Source organism: Wolffia australiana, chromosome 12, assembly GCF_029677425.1.
Source record: "Wolffia australiana isolate 7733 chromosome 12, ASM2967742v1".
Classification (NCBI taxonomy): Eukaryota; Viridiplantae; Streptophyta; class Magnoliopsida; order Alismatales; family Araceae; genus Wolffia; species Wolffia australiana.
In genome coordinates, this window is record NC_135846.1 from 12,851,919 (window position 1) to 12,870,340 (window position 18,422).

The window sequence follows — 18,422 nt, forward strand, 5'->3', positions numbered from 1 at the left end:
TTTACATCTTAATATAGAGGGTTAATTATAAATATTATTGTATAAGTTGATTACAAACAATGATAGTAATTGACCCAGTTAATTACATTAAAATTCAGCTTATCAGGTATCAAAGCTAGACTATTTGGAATCTCAATATTTTAACTGAGATATCCACGGGCCATAATATCAAGGATCACTTGCAGAGACTTGACATGAGTCAACTTGGTTAAAAATGTGGTTAAAATCCATCTAAGAATTATTTTGGATCAATTTAATGAATTATTTTCCACAAATAGCACCTACTATCTATATTTACTACATCCACATAAATTGTAACGAGGTTGACTATATATCATCGTTCTCTCTCTACATATATATCTTGATGTCACTATATTATATCCTATGAATATGAATATTTAGCATACATGTTTAAGGACTAGCAATCACCAAGTCATGATATCGTGTATAATTCACTTATCAAATATAATCCAAGCTTACTTAAAGATGCCATAATGCGCGCAGCTCGAGGAAAAATAATTTCTCTTATCTCTTGCTTCGGGTTGATGCCGATGCAATACTGCATTCAAGATTAAAAGTTCTTAATTGTATTTGCTATTGATTGACAAGTGTCTTGGGAATTGACACCGTTAATATTGAAATTAATTTTGCCCAGTATTAGAGAGGCAGTCGGCAATGTCCTCTTAACTCCTATGACATCGATGAAACTCTGAAGATGTCCGACGACGCTGTTCAGCCATATTTGGCATTGGAGGAAGATCTATTCAGATTTCATCTATTAGGCATTAACCAAAAGCATCGAAAGACATTTTGTGCAGAAAATTGATGTGTCGCATTAAAATTGCCTACAGAGGTAGCCCCCGGTGATGCTCTAATACTAAGATCGCTAGATTCCTAAATAATGCCCCTATCCAAAATCCATTTGATACCAGATTCACGCTAAAAAAATGAAATTGGGAGATCCGAAGACATTTCAGCAGCAATTCTAACCAATGAAAAGCTTTTCCTCGAATTAACAAAAAAAATGATAAATAAATTCTTTTGCCACGTTGAAACAAATCAAGAAGGGATCGATCAAACAAATCAAAATACAATTCACTTTATTTCGACGATGCAAAAGGCGCTTTCTAATACTAGTTATAAGAATTCAACTATTTATCGTGACTTATCCTCTTTGTCACAAGCATATGTATTTTACGCATTGTCACAAGTTCAAGTTAATAACAACTATTACTTGAGCTCTGTATTTCAATATCACGGGACCCATCTTTTTCTTAAAGATAGAATCAAGGATTATCATGCGACATGAGGACTATTTGATTACAAACCAAAGCATAAGAAAGTTGGTAAGTCTGGAATGAATGAATGGAAAAACTAGTTAAAGAGTCATTATCAATACAATTTATCTCAAACTCAATGGTCTCAATTAGTACCTCAAAAATGGAGAAATATAATCAATCAACGTTGTACAATTTAAATGCGTACCTGATCGTGCCGGAGAAGAAGAAGATCGCAGAGATGTTCATCTACCACTCTTCCCAGGTCGAATGATTTCAAATTTTCCCGCCTATTTAGTGGCATTTCTTCAAACTCATACCACGTGTCGTGCTCCCATAGGCGCATTCTCCCCCGTACAAATCGCTACGCACGGAGGGGAGGAGCGGAGTCGTTCTTTGGTCGTCCGTACGGAAACGGAAGACTGGGCCAGAGTTTATCCGGACGTGAGGGTCGAATTCCAATCTGCTTTTGGGGGGACCCTCTGGGGTCCGCTCGTAGCCGCTCTCCTTTTCGGCGTCTTAATCAAACTCCCGCTTCGCAAATCTTGCCGTGGCGCCCATTTGGCGGTTCTCGGCCCCGTCTCTCGATTTCGAACTTGGCCAGTCCCTTTTCCAGAGATTCTCCCCTCCGCAGAGGTAATCGTCTCTCCATCTCTCTCTAGATGTTCCCTGTTTGGAGACATTCTCTCTCACTCTCTGTTTTGGTTGTTCGATTTCGTCCGGACGGGCGATTTCTTCGGTTCTTCCTGAATTCGACGACTCTTGGGTTTTCATTGCGCTTTTCCGATTTACATGGACTTGGTTTGCAGAGTTTCTAGTTTTGGCAAGTTTGGATCTTTTTATTTCTTGCTTAAATTCGAGGGGAAATGCAAGATTCTGCGGTTTGCATTGTGTCGATGTTGCCACTGCGGGGACTGGGTAAGAGGCTCAATTGGCCTGGGCTGCTGGCGTTTTAGTATTCTCTCTTTGAATGTCGGACGTTAGAGCTTCGTTTGGAAGCCGATCGCGGCGATTAGAGATGAAAATTATTGTGATGCTGTGAATTAATTGACGAACTTTTCTTAGTGGACTGGATGCCGCGGGAATTTTGGAAGCAATTTTCTCTTTCCGGAAGAGGAGGAAATAATAATTTTCGACGACTCTTGAGTGTTCATTGAACTTTCTTGTCTCTACAGGGCAGCCTCTCTTCTTACTCGGTGTTGTTGAACTATCTAAGAATGTGGGTCTTGATTTCTCTAGTCTCTAATTTTAGTAAGTTTGATTTTTTTTTTGCTTAACCTTGACGAAGGAAATGTGCAAGATTCTTGTTAAATTGTCTGTTTATCACCCTCACTTGGCCTGGTTGACCGTCATTCAACACGGGCTGCTGGCTGTTTAGTATTTTTTTCTAAATGTGGGGCATTTGACTCTTAAGAGTGGACTTGGATTCGTTGGATGGCTGGTCATGGCGATTAAAGCTGAATGTTCTGTGATGTTCTTTATTTGACTGGAGGTTGCGCAATTTTGGAAGTAATTTACGTTTCTATTAGCGGAGGAAAACAATAATTCATTCAGCATAATAGTGGATTTTGTTGTATTGAAGGTTCTGATCAACAAGAATCTCGAAGATGCATAGGATAATGTTGGTCTGACATCATCTCGTTGACAAAAACAAAGTCGTGCTCCAAGATTTTCAGTTTCCTTTTCAAAATATTAATATGATGTGTTTAACGTTATTGGTTCTATCAGATTACCCTCATAAGGGAATCCAGTATCATATTTCATACTTTTGGAATTTTCCTTTTTGTAAGAAAAATGAGCTTTAAATTAAAAGTAGTCTTCTTGAATCTTCTGCGTGACTTCTGACGTGGATGAAACTCCTTCATGTCTGCTGTATCAGATGTTCTTGTTGTCGGATCTGACGTGGATAAATCTCTTATATGTTTATGTTTTATCTTTGAAGTGGCATTCCTATTGAGTTGGTAATCTTAGTCTATCTTCGGGAGCGTGTCTTTTACTATTTGGGGTGAAAGTAGTAACTTTCAGTCAATTGCGTTCTTTTCTTATGAAACGAAAGAACTGTTGTTGAGAGCTCAGTGCCTGTTCTTGACAAATATTTATCTGCGTTAGATAATGTCAGAAAATGGGTGTACAAAGTGTGCTGATCAGGAGAGTTTTTTCGGGGATCAGTTTTCTACTGCAACACATGGATGGAATAACGTTTCCTATAAGCTTGCAGAGGTACGATAGTGGTATAAATCCGCTTTTCCTTGTGTAAGATTTTCAAATACGTGTTCTGCATTATGCCTTATGAGTTCAATGACATTCCCCAGAAAAAAATGGGAAATGGCTTGTCAAGAAGGCAGAGCCCTGAGTAATATATTTTTTCGTTTATGACTTAATTATTTTGGGGTTTTTAGAAGATGATAATAGAAAATAAAAGACAAAGGTTTTAGTTGAAATGATGGCACCTTAATTTTTCTTAAGAATTTATCGTTTTGATGTGGTGGATTGCTAGGTCAAAGAAAGCGAGACACTTTTTACTTCTGAGGTCGAGATGATCAACTTTGAGCCTTCGACAGCAGACACCAGCTATGCGAGAGGAACAAGGGAAGATGTCAACTGCTTAAGTTCAACAGAAATGGACAAATATCTTGCACTCGAAGACTTTCCCTATTCTGATGAATTGTGTTGCTTCAAAGATGACGCCGGTGATCTTCTGGAAATCATTTACTTTTCAATGAACGCACCTGGATTCTCTTAATATAATTGCATACTTTTTGTCTCTTTAATTTTTTTAATCCATCTCCAGGCATCTCCACTATTGAGGCCGTGCAAGATGAGAAGCAGGTACTTTCTTTTACATCAATTCATTATTATGTTTCGCAGGCGCCCATCTGTGCGTTGTCTCTCTTCAATCTATGATCTGCAGGATTTGAGGCATCATGATGATCAATCTTTGCTTCTGACTGGCCACGTGTCAGACCCCTGCCATAATTATATATCTGGTAAACATTTACATTATTTGTTAGATATTTCACAATCTTTGTCTTCATCTGTTATGATTCCTACTCACGCTATTTCTGTCAACTACGACGTAGATGATGGATTCGCTGAAAGAGTTCCTCACAACGAGTTCAGATATCTGATGGAAAACTTGAGATCAGACGTTTTTGGAGAAAATTTTGAACAGGATGGCGATTTTTTCTGGAACATCAACAGTCAAAACACGTCGATCTTGGAGAAGGAGTCTCTGAAGCAGCACAGATTAGTTGGCCTCAGTAGCTTGATTGAAATGGATAACAAGTCTGAAGATTTGACAAAACCGCTGTCTGTGTATGATAGTACTGATGGCGCTCTTGTCCTATCTGAAAGTAAACTCGGCCCATCAGATGCGGACTGTGGGGAGATGGCTCAGAAGAGGAGGAGGAAGCCCACTAAGAGATACATAGAAGAAACATCAGAAGCGGAGTGTAATTCCTACATTAAAGGGATCGGGTACTCTGTTCACCAAGAGAAAATCTTACATCAATTGAGAGATCACAATGTTTTATGCCATTCCCGCAGAGGCCGGCCAAAGAAGAATCTTTCTCATACTCTGGTGAGGAACCCAATTTAATTGCCTGCCATTTATCTTTATCTGTTGGTCTCTTTCAAGTGTTAAATTCTCTCTCTCCCTCATTTTCATATCTCTATGGTCTCTTTGCTTATTTTTCTCCCTGTTCTCTCAACCTCGTCTTGTCATTTATCCCTCATATTTCCTGTTCTCTCTCTTTCTTTCTCTCTTTCTTCTAAATGCCCTCACTCTCTTCCTCTCTACATATTTTCTCTCCCTCTTTTCCTCTTTCTCTCTCGCTCTCTGTCCTCGCTTTCTTCTTTATGTCTTTCCTGCGTTTTCTTTCCTCTCTCTCTTCTATACTCCCTTCCTCTTTCTCTCTCGTCAATATGCCCGCTCTCTTCCTCTCTTTCTCCCTGCCCCTCTCTCTATCTTCCTCTTCTCTCTCTCGTCTAATTGCCCTCTTTCTCCTTTTCTATCTCTCTCTCTCTCTCCTAAATGCCTCCCTTCCTCCCTCTAATCTATATGCTCTCTCTTTTCCTCTCTTCCTCTTCTACACGCCTCCTCCCTCTCCCTGCTATGTACCCTCAACTTTCTCTCCCTCTCTCCTTCTCTCTTCTTTATGGCCCCTCTTCCTCTTCTCTCTCTTCTATATGCCTCGCCCTTCTGTCTCTTCCTCTCTCTCTCTGTCTTCTATATGCTTCCGTCTCTCTCTCTCTCTCTTTTTCCTCTCTCCTATGTCCTCTCTCTTATTTTTCTCTCTCCCTCTCTCCTTGATGCCCTCTGTTTCTTTTATATCTCTCACTCTCTTCCTACCGCTTTCTTCTGTATGCCTCTCTCTCTCTCTCTCTTATAAATGTGCTCTCTTCCTCTCTCATTCTCCCTCAATCGCTCCCTGTTATATATACCCTCTCTCTCTCTCTGCTAGATGCCTTTTCTCTCTTCTCTCTCTTCTATATGCCCTCCTCTCTTTCTCTCTCCATCTATCCCTTTCCCCTCTATATTTTTGTCTCACCTCCTCTTTTTTTCCCGTCCTCTCTTTCTACTAACTGCCCTTTTGTCCGTTCTCTCCCTCTCATATTCTCTTTATATATACCCTCTCTCTTCTCAATGCTCTCTCCCCCTGTCTACCCCTATTTCTCTCTCTTCCTCATTTTCACGCTCCCCCTGCGCTCCCTGTTCCCCATATTGCAGTTCATTCTCCCTCCATCTCACTCTCTCTTCTATGTATTCTCGGCTTCATATAATTTTGAGTTTAGATTTATTCTGGGAGATCTTTTCCTCACAGGTGAAAGATGCTCTGGGGAGTCGACCAGTGCCGAGATCATGGATCTCGTCTGAATCTGAAAACGAAGACTTTGAACCGGGCTCATCTCCGGCAGAGCGAGACGGTGGTAAATGCGTGGCTCGCCGGAAGCACCACCGTTTGTGGACCCTTGCTGAGGTGATGAAGCTCATCGAAGGCGTCTCTAAATGTGGTGTTGGCCGCTGGACCAAGATAAAGCGGCTCCTTTTCTCCTCCTCGGGTTATCGCACCTCCGTTGACTTGAAGGTTACTCTCTTCAGCTACTCTCTCTCTCTCTCTCTACTTTCTTATGTGTTTTTCTCTTGGGCTGGATGGCCGTTGACCCTGTTTTTACTGCAGGATAAGTGGAGAAACCTTTTACGAGCTAGCGGTGCTCATGTCCCCGGCCACAAGAAAGAGGTCTTCTCCACCTCTCTCTCTCTCTCTTCTCTCCCTTCTCTCTTTTTTATCTCTACTTAATGTCTCTTTTGTCTCCTTTCTCTTCTCTATTCTCTCTCCATCTCTGTTTATTCTCTCTGATCCTTACCTCTATAGCACATCTCTGTCTCTTCGCTTTATTGTCCTTCTCTTCTCTCTCACTCACTCTTCCACAGTCTTGTTAATCTCTTTCGATGATTCTCGCAGATTGAGTCCAAGAGGAAGTCCCAATCTGGTATGGTGCCGCAGTCGGTACTTCGGCGAGTTAGAGATCTTGCTGCAATCCACCCTTATCCTAGAGAGCGATCTTCCAGGGACTCGCCTCGGCCCCCTCTCTCGTGGAACTCTCCCTAGCTCTATCTTTTGCTCTCTCACAGTCTCTCATTTCACTAACAAAAGCTCCAGTTCCTCTGTACATATGGATTTTCTCTCTCTAAACATTCTCCCTCTCTGTCAATCTCTTCCTCACAAAATTGAAAGCCTGGCCATGATTCTAGTCAGAGTTCGTCAACTGTCTTCTATCTCGTCATGGGAGGTTTGTAAGGTTCGACATCTAGGACCAAGGACCAGGCAGACCAGACTAAATGGGGGCCGCAGGTTCATATTAAGACAGACTAGTTGGGAGGGGAGGTTTAGGTCTTAGGCCCATACTAGACCAGAAATACATTAATTAAGATTTCTTTGTATTCTTGAAGTCATCCCTGGTTCTTCTCTCATTCCCCCCCACTCTTCTCCTCTAGCTTCCAGTCACCCTCCCCCTACATGCTCCAGTTCCCATCCTTGCGGAAGGATCCCACATGTCAAAGCTGCGGTTTTTGCTTTAGGATCATCGATCAGCTGCATTGGATGAAGTAATTTGGGCATAGGGGGGATGGTTTTCAGAAGTGGATGGCATGAGGAGAATGTAATAGGCTGCTTTGGCATGATGATGGTGTAGCTGGCTTCCCACCCTTACATGGCTGCCTTGGCTTCATGCTCCCCAACCTGGTAGGAGGATCCCACATGTCAAAGCTATGGGTTTGGCTATAGAGGATCATCGATCAGCAGCATTTGATGACAGAATTGGGCATCAGCAGGGGGAGCTGGTTTTGGGGATTGGATGGCATGAGGATGGTGTAGTTGAGCTTGGAGGTTGCACGGAGCTCGTTAGAAAGGTCTCTTTTGAGCTCGTTGTAGCCAGAGCATATTTAACAATAAGCAAGTGCCCACTTGATGAAGATGAGTTCTTCTATGGAGGCAGGCTGCAAGAACCCATTGCAACCTCGTCCTCTATATAGTGTTTCTTCCTATCTATTTGGCTTGATGGTTACTGTGAAGGGAGAAAGAGAGGTGTGGAGGGAGAAAGAAGGAAAGGGAGGTGAAAGGGCATTTGTTATTGGCTTGTTCTAAAGCTGGTTATGTTGATAGTCCACATAAACATCACCATGACTTTTCTACTTTGACTTTGACATTGACTAGTCGACCAGATCAAACTAGGACCAGATTGAACTTTAGGTAAGATTTAAGTCTTTGCTAAAAAATCAAGATCAGACTAGGACTTTCAGACCGTAAATGAAGATGTATATTATGTGGTTGTGAAGCCAAATCAGATCACCTTGTTTTTACTTGGGTTTGTTATTACTCTAATGTGATATTTATAGTGAAGTCGATGAATACATATAATGACATAGTAAATTGTGATGAGATCATAATACAATGATCACTGGTCTTTAAACATGTATTCTAAATATTTATATCAATGGATAGTCAAGATAGACATCGAGTTATTCATAGAGAATATCATTATCTGATCGTACTTATACAATAAGTATAATTTATCCTTTGACTATTAGTGTGGAAACACTAATGACACATATGTTGGTTGCTCTATTGAGGAAAACTTCATTAAATTGATCAGTATGAATACCTGAATAATATTACACCTAAATGACAATCAAGTTGATTCATGTCAACTATATTTTGTCTGATAGCTAAGTGATATCTATGAGATACAAAGGATATCTGATAGATGGACAACTATATTTTGTCTATGGCTTATGAGTCTCTACCCATGGGATTCAAATAACTTTAGCTAAGATATATTAAGAAGCCCACGGAGATAATTGCTTGGTCAAGACAGGAAGATCTGCCCTTGTTAAGAGAGGAAATTTACTCAAGTAAGGTACCCGCTTAGTAAAAATAGGGGAAGGCTTTGAACAAAATTCACATAGGCCCTGAATTGTTCAGGGACCTTCCCCTTCTTCTCCTTTCTCCCCATGATTTCTCTCTCCCCATGACTCCTCTCCACTCTCGATGTGATCGGGACGACACAACGATGCGGATGGAGATTGAACGGGGTTTGTCAACAAGGAGGAGATCTGACATGCCGAGGACCGCGTTGATATTTCTAGAGGCTGCACATTTGAGCAGCTCGACTCGACTCTTTCGAGGATCAAAGGATTCACAGATGCAATCTGTGCCGTTGTAATTCATTTTAATATTTTCTCGATGCCATTAGGATTTTGCTTAAGTCTTTTACTGCGGATCGTTATAATTTATTCATCCATATCAAGGCCTGTAAAACCCAACACTCAACATCTCCCCCTATCTAGCTAGTTAATTAATTATATCATAAACTTATCAAACTCTCTCTCTCTCTCTCTCTTAAAGCTTAAACTCTTAGGATATATATATAGGTATATAAGTAATCCTCCATTCCCCTAATATGGATCTTATTTAAAAGATAATTCCTTATTTCTCCTATTTTTATAACACTTCTTTTCTCTCTTCTTTCTATTCTTTACTTATTATTAAAAAATACTGTTATTCTCCACTATCTAATTAAATCTTAGTAGATATTATTATTCTACCTATTTCCTATCTAAAATATAACTTACTATTAATCAAGTAAATAATCTCCTACCCTCCATCAATACCTATAACTATTTTAAATAATACTAGGTATTAATTCCTTTACATCTAATTCTCTTATCTACTTAATATTTTATCACTTACGAACTACTTATCACTTTCAATACTTACTATCCTTATTATTACTATTACCTCTACTTAACAAAAACTCTAATATTAAATAAAACTCTAAAGGCCAGTCCTTGTGTAGACGACCTTAATATAACTATACGTCTGAGTGAGTTTATATCTTTTATCAATTTATTTTGTTTTAGGAAGATTAAATTACAAAGGCATAGAAAATTACTATGCAACTTGTCTTCATCACTCTCCTCTGTGCCGGTGCAGCTTATTCTCTTCCTAGCTCTTCTCTTATGCCCCCCCCCCCCCCAGAGTTATAATTTCTGGGATTTTATGGATTTTTTAGTTAACTTATATAATTTTCTATGATTTAAATTTAAGCAGAAATACAAAGAAAAATACTAAAAATATTTTATCCTAATTTGCCTATTTTTAATTAACACCAGAAATCTAAAATAAACATTTTAGAAATTTTTGGAATTTAACTTACTCCACAAAAACACTAGAAATATTAAAAATGATAGTTAGAGATTTTTTAAGAATTCTTTTAATGTTAAAATAACTAGAAATTGATTGCATTAATTTTAAGGATTTTTCCTTTTTTAGAATTTAAAAATGCAAAAATAAAATTTCCTAATTTTTGCTGATTTTTCCTATTTTTTTTGGAATTTTAGAGTGCAAAAATATAGATATTAACTTTTTCGGCGATTGCCGGCAGCAGTCAAAGCGAAGCGGAGACAGTTTGGTCCTTTGGGGTCAGTTAAGTGGCCTAGTGGGTCAGCCTAATTGGGCTTGGCACAATTAAGTCGAGACTTACCCGATTTGGCTAAGTACTGCACAGGGTGCTCTTTTGCCCGGCTGGTGCACCTGTTGCCCGCGCGCGGACTGGTGGGCGGAAGAGCATTCTTGCCGCACACGCCCCACGTGGCAGCACACGACAACACACGCCAGCGACGACATAAACATAAATCTGAAGTTTTTAGTGGAAAGGATGAAATCCCTGTGCAATTTTGTTGGAATTTGAAATGGGAAATGATGGAGGATCTAGAGAGAGATAGGGATAGATTTTAGACAGAGATAAGAACTGATCTAGAGAGAGAAAATGTCAAAATGAGGAGATAGAGAGAAAAAATGAAGAAGAGGTGTAGAAGGTATTTGAGAGGGAATTCGAAGGTGCAAATGAAGGATATTTTTTACGAATTTTTTTGGGAATTAATTAGGAATATGGATTAATGTCTAGAGAGAGAAACAGTCGATTCTAGAGAGATTATGAAAAATAGATGTTTTGAATGAGAGAGTGATGGATTTAAGGGGGAAATGGATAGATGATGATGGGAAAATGGAAATCTAAGTTATTAAAACCATAATGCAAGTTTATTGATCCCTTAATGTGATGTAATACCATAGCGTGCCGGGATCGGGCGGCTCGTATTACGTCACAGGAGACGGTGAACAGGTTAGTGTTATCAATGAAATGAATGCTAAGTAAGAAAACCACAAATGAGCACTAGGAGACGTCCACGAAGGGGAGGAGAGTCGACGTCAATCGATAAAGAGATATTGATCCGAATCAGACTCCCATTGACCCTTAGAACCAACTAGACGTCTAAGGAATGAGGGGCGTTTTACGGCCCAAGGGTGTTCCGCGTCTAGGATCAACGTCTAACCTTCTACCACAAGAATATCCTAACTCTCGACAGAGGTGGTTATCCTAATAAAATCACGGAATTCTGGCAGAGGACGAGATAGTGAGTGACGGCACTGCAAGGCGTAATAATACTGGATTAATGGAGAGGATACGAGTAAGTACCAAAATCGTCCTCCACAGTATGAGGCAGGAATCAGGAGCTCTTGACCGTTGTCGGACCCACGTAATGGTGCTAGACGGTGGAAGGCTGCAGCTCAGGTGCGAGTGGGCAGAAGATGGTCGTGGCGTCAGAGGACGACAACTGATTGACGAACGGAGAGAGATGGCAGCCGGGCTGACGGCTCACGCGGGGCCGCGTGCGCGCTCCAAGGCTCGGCACAGGTGCCCGTGCGCAGGCGAGCCGGGCGGGCGCGCGCGCGGGCAAGGTGAAGGCGCGACTTGCGAGCGGGTCCCGGATGGCGTCGGCGTAGGCGCGGCGGGCTCGCGGGGTTGATCAGCCGCGGGACCACCGTGCACGCGTGCGGGGGCGTGCAGAGCGCGCTCGGCAGAGGAGGAGATGCGCCGAAGTGGGAAAACAAGGGCACACCTGGGGGCACCTGCAGGGCGTAGACGGAAGGGGCGCGCAGGCTGGGACCCGTGCACGGCTGGTGGATGCGGCCGGTGGGACGACCATGCGGGGCGCCCGGAGTGGGTGGACCGCGCGCGCGGTAGGGCGTCTGAGGGCGGCTGAGCGGCGCGATGGCGGGGCGGCCATGCGGTGGCATGCGGAGGGCAAGACAACGCGCGCGACGTGGGGTGCCTGCAGGCGAACGGACAACGCGACGGCGAGCGGCCACGTGGATGCATGCGGGGGCGGTGGCAGTGGTGCACGTGGGCTGGCGGTGCTGAGAGACTTCCAAGAACGGATTCTTTGGAGTTAACCGCCAAGAACCTTCCGAGGAGATCAGCTTCCGTGACCTTCTTGGGACGTTCTTAATGGATTTTCTTGACAATCTTGGACGGAACTGGATGTCGGCAGCACTTCTTGAATCTCCAACACCTTTGGAATGATCTCAACGAAGGGGTCTTCAGCTCCAAGAGTTGTCGCCTTCTTGAATCTTTAAGCGTCCCAGAGTAATCCCGACGGGACGTTTAGGCACGTCGTCACAGAGTGATCTCGACGTGACGGCGCGGGCTCTAACCACGGAGTGATCTCGACGTGGGCAAGGCTAGCCGAATGTCTCTACGTTCTACTCTCTAAGATAGGTGGAGACAAAAGTTGGAATTTCTCTTCAACAAATGACTCCATCGTCACTTGGGCATGCTATCCCTTATATAATGAGGATAGGTGCCAAGTGGGATCGTGGAGAGGACAAACCGTCGCAAGACGTGGTTCGGCCTCTCGTTAACGGTTACATTTGAAAATGAAAATATAAGGCAAACGGGCCCAATACACCGGCCCAATCCATAAAATCCAAGAACGAAAAACAAATAAAGACAAAAACAAAAACAAATAAAAGATAGGATGCTTACGCGGGGTACTTAAACCCCGGGTGGCCTCTCTCCTATTAGGGGCTCCTAGGACCCTTTTTGGGCCTTCTCCCTTTCATTTCTAAGGGGGAAGGCCCATGTTTACCCCTATAAGACCGGGGGGGGGGGGGGTGCCCATCGGAAGAGAGAGAAGAAGAATTGAGAAAATGTGACTTTTTGGCTCATTTCCTTGGAATTTTAGGTTATTATTTAGTTTTTTTAGGTTTCCCACTTATTTTAAAAAATGCCATTGCAAATTTTGAGTTTGAAAAACAATCTTTGAAACCCTAACTTGGGAACACCACCGTCGTCGCCGTCGGAACCCTCGCCCAGCACCCAGTCGTGGCCGCCAGTCCGCCTAGCAACCAACCGCGGCTGCCAGCATGACCAACGACTAGCTGCGGCCACCAGCCTGCCCCGTCGCAAGCCACAGCCATCAGTACACTCCCCGCAAGCTGTGGCCGCCACGACAGCCACCAGCCATAGCCACAACGGCAACCGCACTTGTCTGCCGCAGCTGCAAACGCGACTGCGCGGCCCCCGCCGTGGCTGCTGTTGCTCGGCCGCCAATCGGGTCACAATTCACCTGGCCGCGAGCCTAGCAATCTGGTCCTCCGCCAGCCGTGGCCGACTTTGCCCCCGTGTCGCTGATGGGCGATAAATTTCATAATAAATTTTAATTTCCATTGTAATTTAATTTGCTTAAAATTAAGTAAATTTGATAAAATATATAAACTTACTCAAATGTATAGTGCGAGTAAGGTCGTCTCCACAGGGACGGGCCTTTAGGATGTATTCGATAATGGAGTGGTTAGTTAATCATAGTAAAAATAATGGAGATAGTAAGTATAAGAAGAGATAAGTAATTAGTAAGTAGAGGGAATATTAGTTTAATATGATAACTATAGAAGAGAGATCAGATATTATATGTATATATGTATATATATTTTATGGATACTAAGAATATTAAAAAAGTGAGATACTAGATATTATAGTTAAAGATGGTATTAATATAGTTAGTGAAGAAGTACTTAATAAGAGTAATTTGTAATAAGAGGGAAGAAGAAGTAGAAGCTAGAGTGGAAGTAGAAATTCGATAGATATGGAAAAATTATTTAATTAAGTGTAGATAAGTAATCTATAGATATATATACTATGAATTGAAGATTAAGATAGTTAGAGATAGCATAATTAATCAGGTAACTATAATATGACTAAGTAGATAGGTATAAAGAGATGAAGAGAGTAGATTTTATAGAAGTTTATAGATGTTTCATGAGTTATTTTATAGTTACTATATGTATTTTATATGTTTTATATAGATTTTTATAATCGACTTCTGAAGTTAAAGGGGTAATTTAGTCGAACACCTTGAAGGTGTTCGACCAAATGCCCGAAAGAGGGTTAGAATAAGAGAGATGTATATTATTTAAAAATTATAGTGTTTTTATGTCTTTTTATATAGGTTTTAAAGAATAATATCGGGGATTAGAAGGGTCTTCTGTTGAACGCCCCTCGGGTGTTCGACAGAATGCCCGTAGTAGTCAATTAGGTGTTTTATATATTTTTATATGATGTTATAATAGGGAATCAAATTAAGAGGGGTATTTCTATCCAACGCCAGTGATGTGTTCAACAGAATGCCCGTGATAAGTCGGGGTAGGATAGGCTTGTATGTTTTTAATTTTTAATAAGATTGGTAGAAAGTAACTTTTATAAATCAAAGTTACACATGAGGTGTTCGATGCAATGCCCAAGAGAAACTTGTGATAGAAATTTATATTGAAATGGATGAAATCAATCATTTAACTAACGTGATTTAAACATAAAATGTTCATCAATATAGTTGCAACAAGAAAAAATGAGAACTCACCAGATCTGCCCTGATTTGAAGAATGAGAGTGGTGGCACCGATCGCCGCCACCTAACTTCTGTTTATGGGTTCCCTTGTTCTCCTCTGTCCTTGCACAGATCCAAGAGCTCCCAGCTCTTCCCTGAAGCCTTTCTCGCTGTCCACATAAGCCGGTGCTGTCACGATGCCTCACGATGCTGTAGCCTACTTCCAAACTTGGAAGGGATCTCCATCGCTGCTGAGGGCTTAAGGTCGAAAGATCCTTGAATGGGGAGCCTTCGGGCCCCCTTTAATGGTTTGGGAGGGACCTCCCAGGCCGTCCAATAGAGGGAGATGACCATGGAGGTCCTCCTAGACTGTTGGATGGCCTAGCGATCCCCCCTCGCCGGCCAACAGCCGCTGCCCAACCGACAACGTCGATGGCTAGGGGCAGGGTTGGACCAAACTGCCCCTAGCCGTTCGATCTGATCGTGAAATGGGTAAACATCTGCAATTAAATTTCAGCCACGGACCCAGCTTAAGTGGTGTACCCCACCGCCACATCAGCATGACCTGTAAGCCGCCCCGTCAGTCGCCCCATCAACGATACACTCTTTTAATTCATCAGGCGAGGGGTCCCGCATCTGCGACATCCTTGCCAGCCAATAGGATGCCCTGAAAAATGTATAAAATATACTAAATAGGATGGATAGATATCACCGTTCGATCTCTTTAAGAAGAACGGACAGCTGAGATCATATCCAGCTATTTAAAGTAAGCCCAAAAAGACACAGGCTTCTAACCAGGTTGGGTCGAAGCCTGGTCTCAATTTCTTCCTTGTCTTTTTTAGATTGCGGCGCGTTGCGCCACGATCACATTCTTGCCCATCGGTGGCCCCGCCCACTACAAGAGTAATAGAGCTAACACAAACGGCTCGGATACCAATACGATCTAACATGAAGTGCACTGGGATCGAACAGCTCGTGTTACAACATAGTTGTGATAGGGCCTAAATCAATCAAGGCAAACAATGCAATGATGTTGTAAAATCAATGAGGAAAAACTCGACAGCTCTGAGTTTAGTTCGACAACCAGCTAAAGTTTTGGGAGTTGACAAGTCATAGTCAGACTCCTAAATGTCCCTTCAGACTAACTAGATGGTCTAAGTAGAGCGGGGCACGCTATCATTAGAGAACTAATTTGTAACACAACAAGAATCCTATCCCTCGACACGGTGGCTAGTCCTATCTAAGTCATGAGAATCTAGGTAGAGGGACACATAGGAATACAACATTGAAAGAAATAATTGTGCGAACAAGGAAAAGACGATGGAACCTGAAATGGAGTCGAAGCCCAAAGTCCAAGGCGAGGGCAGCTTGAAGACACGGTACGTGGACATTGGTGGGCGATGGAGGCTGGACTACTGATGAGAGGAGGGTGCAGACGAGAGCACAGACGCTCATGGGTTTCAAGAGCAGGGGGGGACGCACAGGCGCACGGTGCAGGGGACGCACGGGCACACGGCACGAGAGCACGCTGGCGGGGGTCTCAAGCACGTGGCGCGGGGGGGCACGGGCGCAGAGGTGCTGGCGCAGACCTGCGTGGGCGGGACTCGCGAGCGCAGGGTGTGAGGGCTTGCGGGCGCATGGGTGCTGAGGCGTGGCTAGTGGGCGCGTGGCCTGCAGGATGCGCGGGCATGGCGCTCATGCATGTTGTGGCGGCCGGCGGCTGGTGTTGTGGCGGATGGGGGTGCAGGGCGTAGGCTGGCACTCAGGCATGGCAGACGTGTGGGGGGGGCAGCTACAAGGCGCGGCAAACATGCAATGCAGAGGGTTGCTCGGGTGTGGTAGGCGCATGGAGTTGGACCAATAGAAAACTCGCCAAGAGCTGCTCCAAGAATTTTCCAAGAACTGCTTTAAGAAACAGTTCTTGATGGAGGACCATGCCGTTGAACACGCCCCGACTCGTCATCAGCCTCGTCGCGGAGCCCGAGCCGACGTAAAGAATCTGAACTTTCACTACTAGGTTTAAAATCGCATCGCGTCGTGTTGTTTTATTTTGATTCTTGAGGTTTTGTAGTCTTTTGGAGGTCCTTCGTGGGTTTTACGGGGTTCCTCTTCACATTGGTGATTTTTTTTGTTTTGTTATTTTTTGTCGTTATCAAACTTGGGGACGGCCCCCTCCTGCGTGTGTGCGTGTTCTCCCCCCATTTCCCATGAGTTTGTGTGTCATGTCCTTTGTTCACTCTTTTGAAAGGGGGGAACCCACACATGGTCCTTTTCCCTCTTAAACCACCCTTCAGGGGAGGGGAAAGGCCCACTAAGACCTCTCCCCTAAAGGAGCCCACAAGGGCCCCCTTTTGAACCCCCCTTCTTTCTCGCTATTAAGGGGAAGGGGTGGGCTTTGTTTTAGGGGACTTGCTTTGTCAGAAGATGAATGAAGAATGTTTCCTTTTTTTCCCTCTTGCTTGATATAAGTAAGCCTCTCGTAGCAGTTTAGGGTTTCCACTCGACCGCTCATTGTCGCCTGGAAAACCAGCCTCTACTCCTCGTTTCAGTCATTCATGTACCGTCTTGTCCGCTGAACCCTCACAGGAACGACCTCCGGGACTGTCACTCCTCCCTCCTATTGTTGGTGCAAGATTGAACGAACCCCTCACTGGTTATTTAACTCAGCCGTGGGCTGCTCCATGCCCACTCCACCGGAAAGTCGCAATACCCATGATGGATTGCCAGAATCATTCCATTTGTTAAGGCTCGGTAGAGTTGTTTACACGGGGTTCCTCCCGGCAAGGACACCACCGAGCGTGTCGATCAACTCTCCGCAGATACCGGTGGACAGAATATGTTGCGCTCATCTCCTTGTTGCAGTTACACTGACTGCGGGGTCTCGCAATTGCGGGATGTGGCAACCAACGTGCTGCTCCCCTGAAGCACTTGACGAACGCGACCGTTGCCCCATAGTCCACTATTTTGATCGACGACTGCCCTTCCACCTGAGTCGCCCGCCGCGGCCGTCAACTATGACACCATCGCTTGTCGTTCAGTTCTGGAAGACCCCGGGGAGTTTTCCACGTTGAGGAGCACTCGCATCTTGCACGAGGAAGGCCCCAGTGTGAACACTCCATTGTATCGAGCAGTGATTCCCCTTGGAATCCCCCGGTCACTTCTCTTATCTCCCAACGCCCTGCCATCAACGGGCGCCCCGTCGCCACGGGCTCGGACTTCTTCCCACTCTACGACTTAGCATGGACTTCAGTTGCTGCCCTTCTTGGCTTCTGAAGTCTTACCTTTAGCAGGCATTAGGTCACCAACTGGACAAGACTTCTCCCCACAGGTTACACCCTCAACTCCCCTCATTCTGCAGTATAGTTATTTCTGTCAATGCCGATCTCTGACTGCTTCCTCTGCCTTGAGAGATCCATTGATTACTACATAGGAATAGCCACCATCTCGTGATAGAATACTCCTTGACGGTATCGGATTAGCTAGTTATCGGCGATGGTACGGACGCCATCGGACGGTGACTCCTCTCCCACTCTGTTGGTCTTCAAGCTGATCCCTCGGGTCATTGGGAGCCTCGACACCCCCCGTGTTGTCTCCTGCCTCTCATCCCGTATCAGTGGTCACTACGTTTTCTCTTTCCTTTTCCCCTTGAAAATTGCTTGCATTTTCTAATACTAAGCCTTCCGCTCTTCGTAACTCCCCTAGTGGTGCAACGCGATGACCCAAGCACGTTGTGTTACATCAGTTCTTGAAGGGGTCATCCTCCTAAGAAAGGGGTTCTTGGCGGGGAAGGTGATCTAAGGGCTGTTGATAGGCAGCGCATGGCAGACGTGCAGGGATAGGTGCCCAGGGATGCGATTCTTGTAGGCCGACGGTTGAGGAGAGATGACTTTCTTGAAGTTGCTCCAAGAAGATGCGATAAAA

General features: G+C 43.9%; 1 protein-coding gene across 1 annotated transcript; it reads left to right on the plus strand.

The window, feature by feature from the left end:
* The first annotated feature begins 1,532 nt into the window (after positions 1–1,532).
* LOC144710359 (uncharacterized) lies at positions 1,533–7,035 on the plus strand. Its single transcript, XM_078584105.1, has 9 exons — positions 1,533–1,913; positions 3,387–3,497; positions 3,775–3,967; positions 4,069–4,106; positions 4,189–4,264; positions 4,358–4,857; positions 6,101–6,364; positions 6,458–6,517; positions 6,743–7,035. The coding sequence occupies exons 1-9, from the start codon at positions 1,548–1,550 to the stop codon at positions 6,887–6,889; spliced, it is 1,755 nt and encodes a 584-aa protein (XP_078440231.1). The 5' UTR covers positions 1,533–1,547; the 3' UTR covers positions 6,890–7,035.
* The last annotated feature ends 11,387 nt before the right edge of the window (positions 7,036–18,422 follow it).

Coding starts and splice junctions, on each gene's coding strand:
- LOC144710359 (XM_078584105.1), top strand. CDS start 1,548: ATGATTTCAAATTTTCCCGCCTATTTAGTGGCATTTCTTCAAACTCAT. Junction 4,107..4,188: donor CCGTGCAAGATGAGAAGCAG/GTACTTTCTTTT, acceptor TATGATCTGCAG/GATTTGAGGCATCATGATGA. Junction 4,858..6,100: donor AGAATCTTTCTCATACTCTG/GTGAGGAACCCA, acceptor TTTTCCTCACAG/GTGAAAGATGCTCTGGGGAG.